General features: G+C 41.9%; 1 protein-coding gene across 1 annotated transcript in view; it reads right to left on the bottom strand.

Annotated features, from left to right (window-relative positions):
- Positions 1–1242: 1242 nt before the first annotated feature.
- Positions 1243–6053, bottom strand: part of clpb (ClpB family mitochondrial disaggregase) — a 520737-nt gene continuing 515926 nt past the window's right edge. Inside the window, exons 9-16 of the mRNA XM_005746923.1 lie at positions 5076–5131; positions 4903–4947; positions 3895–4056; positions 3643–3799; positions 3307–3380; positions 3084–3203; positions 1853–1957; positions 1243–1643 (exon numbers count right to left, since the gene is read on the bottom strand). Of these exons, the coding sequence (XP_005746980.1) occupies positions 1446–1643; positions 1853–1957; positions 3084–3203; positions 3307–3380; positions 3643–3799; positions 3895–4056; positions 4903–4947; positions 5076–5131 (917 nt within the window). The 3' untranslated portion in view covers positions 1243–1445. The remainder of the gene's footprint in view (positions 1644–1852; positions 1958–3083; positions 3204–3306; positions 3381–3642; positions 3800–3894; positions 4057–4902; positions 4948–5075; positions 5132–6053) is intronic.

Raw genomic sequence — 6053 nt, 5'->3', positions numbered from 1 at the left:
TGTTTTCTTTGTTATAATACTTAAGGATGACATTGATGTTCGAAGGGAGTCCCTCATCAATGTACTCTGCCTCTGTCTGAATGACAATCCTGATGTCTTGGTGCAGGAGTTCATGGTGAGTGTTGCATGAGTAGATTGTGGCTTTGCAACTGAACACAGTGCATTCAGTTAACCATATGATCCTCATTGGACCAGTTAGGCCCAGTAGTCCTCTTTAATAATTTGGTGAAGTGATTCCAGTACTGACATTGAAACACAAGGTTAAACTTGTTAAACAAGGGGTCCAAACACTACTTTTTTTTTCTCCATAGCACCTATTACGAAGGCGGAAAAACCGTCCGTTTTGATGCCTCTGCCACAAAGTGAAAAAATAATAATGATAATTAAAATCATCCAGGAACGGGAAAAAAAACCTTCAAGAAAAATGAGGAGAACTCTGGGCACTGTCATCTCATTGGAGGGCCACATTAGTGTTCAAGTAGTATAAAACCCCCACAAATATTTCTGAAAATGCAGTGTTTTGTATTTTTAAATTTCAAATATTGTATAAAAAGACAAAACTGCAAATGTGAACGCAATTTTTTTTCTTCTCACTCTTAACTGAAGCCTTTCATTGAACTATCAAATAAACAAATTGGTACTCTCTTTCTGGCCAGACCCGTGGCAGCACTTCTGCTATTATTTTGTTAAATACAAGCAAAATAAAAATGCTGACATAAGTGTACACATTAGTTTTTAACTGCCAGTGAAAATTGTTTTCTTTGCAGTTTAGTCTCTCACTGAACTAACAGTCAATCGGTAAACATGTTTGTGCTCTCTGCTCATATTGCCTTCATATTAAGTACGTTTTTGCTTTTAAAGAACTTATTTTAACATTACACTCAACAACAAACAAATCCTCCCTAACAAAAGTAACTTCAAGGACCAAACTGCATTATATTTTTTCATGTCAATATACGGGCTGCAAGTAGGGGTGATGTGGGCCACAAGTGGTCCCTGGGCCACGAGTTTGATACTCCTGCTTTACCTGCAGTGAAAGTAGACATTTTGTTTTGAAAGGTTACTAGTGGATACTGGCAACTTGGAAGAGAACAATACAATCTGTTATAAGGTCTCCATTGGAAAATTGTGTATTTCATACTAGAATATAATACCAACATGTAGTATTTGGTTAAAGTTATTGAATAGTGTTTGAATAAAGTGAGAAAATTGTGGAGGATTAAAATATTCCAAGAGCTCAAATTACTTCATCAAAATGTTTCAATCACATTTTATCAACACACATTGCACAGGTTTATTGAATACGAATAACTAGTGTTAATTTAACTCTGTTTAAGTTGCTGCCATAGCAAAACATCTGTGTGCATCTAATGTCCACTACTGAAAGAAGTAAATCCAACACGTTCTTTTGTTCAGTGTATGCTCGCATTTTTAATCCTTTGTTGTTAGTGTTCAGGGCTGAGTGGTGGTCGGATGTCCAGCGTTCTCGATGAGCTGTCCTCTCCAACCACTTCGAGGCGCAGGCTGGGCGTGCCGTGCTCTTTCTGGCCTTCTGATTGGACAGACAGACGCAGCGTGCAGCCTTTGGGCAGCAGCTCCTGCTCGTACGCTGCGGCTAACTGGTTGACGACTCTCCTCTCAACCTGATGGATCAGTGACAGAGTCAGAGGTCAGGTGGAGATCAGGTTTATAAGTCAGGCTTTTTAGAAATCTTTATATGCTACATGTGCAGGCTTTTTCCTGCAGAAAGGAATCCCGTTGTGACTTTGTTCTATAAGGAGGCCTGAAATATGACAAACCACTTCAAGGGTTACTCCTAAAAACCAGTGTGTATGTTACAGTGCCTGCACACCTCATGCTTGATGGAACGAGCTCCATAATGCATGTTGTAGCCGCCTGCTAACAGGTCCAGTACTGGGCGATCCCACTGAAGAGTGATATCATGCCGCTGTTTAGCCTGACAAGAGAAAGAGAGAGTGGAAGTAATGTTACAATAGGGCCGAGGGTGAGACCTGCAGAATATCAGGAAAACACAAATCTGTCAGAGAGGACGAAGAACAGAGTCAAAATGGGTGGAAAGAGAGAGCGAGCGAGAGACATGGCAGCAGAGAGGAGACTGTGTCAAGCAGCATGTCTGCTGACGCTCATCAACAGGCCCTTAATACATTTTAATCCAACGCGGGTCAATAGTAGTGATCAGAGCAGCTCATTTAGCTTCAGATGTTAACACTTCATTCAATAAATAAGACGCCATGTTTTTCTATCGATATGTAGCGAGGCAATAATAATAAAAGCTCTAAACATTTAATTTGTCTAATATAAACGAGTGACAAACAAAAGCCTTGTGGGATTATTCAGTAATAATGAGATTTCTGCTGTTTGCATCGCTTCAAGATGCAGACTGAGACAAGTCATTACCAGACATGCACACTTTCAAAAACTGAAGACCCAAATATCAGACCCACAAGAGCTACAACACCACTCAAAACAGAGAAACTGAAATGAGTCGGGGTCCCTATCAGTTGCCTGCAGGGCCCATGTTTGCTGTCAGGACACCAGCTGTAATATTAATAATTAAATATTGATGAAGGCTCCACATGTTAAACACTGTAATCACATTACAGGGAGTAACAGTGGCACACAGTATTGATCCGTGTGTGTTTCTGCACAGCTCAGCAGCGGCTGACGAAGTGGGTGAGGCCTCGCAGGTCCCCACAGGAGGACACCCGTGTTAGAAATGTGGTGCTGTGAAGACAGGCGTCCAGAGGAGACTCAACCTCTGCTCCTCTCAGGTCCACACACAGCTGATCGGCCCACTTGTTGTTAAAGTGGGCATCCAAACAGCAATATGGAAGCTGGAACAAATATGTGCATTCCTCTGGCGCACTTAAACAACCCATCAGCAAATTCTGTTAATATCAGTTAAAATAGAAAGCATGAAAGGACTCGTGAGGCAGGATTTTTAAAGCTGTGTAATGTTTCCTGCATTAAGACTCAGCAGGACTTGATCTTGCATGATTTCTTTATTTATAACCGCAGAAGCAGAGAGACTAAAAATGACTGTAAAGATTGTGCTCTCGTACCTTTTTGGCCCAGAAGTTGAGCTCTTTGCTGACCAGCTGTAGCAGCTCTGAGTGACAGAATGGCAGGAAGTAGACGATTTCATTGATACGGCCCAGGAACTCGTCCCTCCGGAAATGAGCCTACAGAGGAACAAAAGACCCATGAGCGTCTCAGAGCCAGGCATGTCTGCAGCTACACCAAACAAGATGGTTTTTATGTATTTGTGTGCATCATGTGTTTTACCTTCAGGATTGGTCGAATCACAGATTCTTTAAACTGTCTGGAGATTTTAATGTCATCACTTTTCTGTACGTCCTCTGGAGGAAAAGGAGGAGATGAGCAATAATGTCATTTCTGGTTTTTAATCATCTGAAAGCTGTTATCACAGTGCTACAATGTTCCTTTATTTTGCAAGAATGAGAAAATTAACTGCAACATGACAAAGTTAATTTGTAGATAATTTAATTTCTGTGTTCGTTTAACACAACATCAGATGGAAATGTATAATCACATTGTACAGTGTCATCAGTGTGAAGACATTAGCCAGGCTGCATGTACGCGTTAGGGCGTTTCTCTCACCGAGGTTATCGGCCAGCTTCCTGCGGCTGACCCGCTCGGCTTCCTGGCGGAGCTGCAATGCATGCTGGGCTATCTCGTCACTTGCGACGTTCGACGTCATGATGAAGATGGCGTCTTTGCATTCGATTGTCTTTCCTTTACCGTCTGTAAGACGACCCTGAAAGAAGAACACCACCAATCAAACAAAGTTTCAGTTTATTTCTGTTTTATCAAAGAGACGCACACGATGGACGTAAGAAGCTGTGTGCTCGCCTCATCAAAGAGCTGCAGCATGATGGTGAGGACATCGGGGTGGGCCTTATCCACTTCATCAAACAAGACAACAGCGTTAGGACACGCCCTCAACAGCTTGGTCAGCTGACCGCCTTCTTCATGTCCCACATATCCCGGTGGAGAGCCAATGAACTTTGCCACCTGAGCGCGGACAGAGAAAAGATGCACAATAAGTCTAAATAACACAACAAGCTGATTCATTTTATCAGGATCACACTAAATAAGTATGCTCAGCCACCCTCTGCAACAGAGAATTCAATATTTCCACACGCTTCACACCATGATCCTGTTTGCTGCATCGGGAACGTTTTCAGTGCATCCAAAAGAGGTTTTCTGAAGCACTTCAGTAACCAATTTTTTTGAACATTATTTCAAATGACAGGAAAATGTATGGACTTATCTCAAATGAGGTAAAGCAGAGCTGCTGCCTTTAATATAAGAGGGCCTTTCATGGTAGAGTCCATGTCAGCCCCCAAGCTCCGATCCTAGCCATGAAAATCTCAAACATTTTACCCATTACAAATTATCCGAAGATGTTCATAATAATCTTTGCAGCTGTAATCACCAGCCTGCTGTGTTCAGTGTTTCACTTATGCATCTGACGCAGCTTTTCTGAATATCAAAAGACCTTCGATTTCTAGCATCTATAAAGCTCCTCATTGCCACAAACTATGCAGAGAAAGTCCAAACACTGTGGTGACTGTGACAACACGACACTGTAAAACAATGCAACTCTGAAAAACTGATTAAATGTATTCATCACAAAAAGTTTCACAAAGAGAAGAACAAAAAAACCCAACATCATTAATTTTGGTTTATGAATCTATTACGATTACATAAACAGAATTAATCCAATGCATCACTGCCATGCATCTGCAGCAGGAAGACGCTGCTAGCAGCTGCTCTCATCTGAAATAAATGAACTTGTGTGGCGCGGCTTATTCAGTGCATACTTTGTGTTTTCGCGTGTGTGTAACGAGGCCTTACCTCGTGCTTTTCCTGAAACTCCGACATGTCCATGCGGATGAAACCCTGCAATCACAGGACGGGTTAACCTCCAAAAGAAGCACTACTGCATACACTGTAATCAAACTCATTCCACCAAATTAAGACTCTTGACATGCGTTTTGTATCTATACGCACGCTGCTACGTCACATACCTTTTTAATGTCCTTGTGCATGTAACGAGCCACCTGTTTAGCCAACTCCGTCTTTCCTGTGAGACACATCATTGAACCCGTCACACACAACAAATGCATCATTTAATTGGTCATTAGGCAACAGGAACAGTCCCTCCCCCTCACCATTTAATTACTTTGTTCTCAATAAATTAAAAAAATACAGTCTCCGCCTTTACATCAGCATGCAGAGATTTCAGGAATTCAGGAAAACAAGCTTACTCATTTCAGACAGAAAGACAATCTCTCTCCTTCGCTAAGTGCTGGCCTAAATCCCAGTGCCTCCCTCCACAAAGCTTTCAATCATCTCCAGCTCTCCAGAAGCACACATTATGCTTGCCAGTAAAATATTCTGCATATAAATGCTCATATGTGATATTGATGTCTTGTGTTTGCTATGCATATGGGTATGATGATTGTGTGTGTGAACGAGGCTGTGTGTGTCTGTGTGTTTGTCTTGTTGCTGTGTTTAATATTGATGTCTCATGGCCACTGTTTGTCGCTGAAGGGAACAGAGAATATGAACACCGTCTCTCCCTCATCTATCTCTCTGCCCTGTCATTTCACCATCTCCCTCTTTTTAGCCATCTATCTGGCCCTTAATATCTCCCCTCTCTTCCTACTGCCTTCACTCCAACACACAAACACTTCCAAATCTTGCTGATGATTGAGGACATTTAACCACTTATTCAGTAGATGTCCTCCTCAGGTTTTCTGCTTTAACACAAAAACTGTAATTAGAAGAACCAGTTTTTGATACTTTGGCCCGCTCAAACACTACACTCTGCATCACAGGTTTGCTTTAATATTTATCCTCTAGGATATTTCAAGACGTTCATGGATAGAGGAGCAGTGGGGTGAATCTGCTGCAGCAGAAATGTCCAGACAGTCAGTCTCAGTTCAACCCACGATCCCCAGTGAATACCGTTAACTGACACGACTCGCTATTGTTGATTTGAG

This window comes from Pundamilia nyererei, unplaced genomic scaffold, assembly GCF_000239375.1.
Source record: "Pundamilia nyererei isolate P.nyererei 1_Seehausen unplaced genomic scaffold, PunNye1.0 scaffold00185, whole genome shotgun sequence".
Taxonomy (NCBI): domain Eukaryota; kingdom Metazoa; phylum Chordata; class Actinopteri; order Cichliformes; family Cichlidae; genus Pundamilia; species Pundamilia nyererei.
The sequence above is the reverse complement of the archived record's forward strand: the minus strand, read 5'-3'. Positions and strand labels throughout refer to the sequence as shown.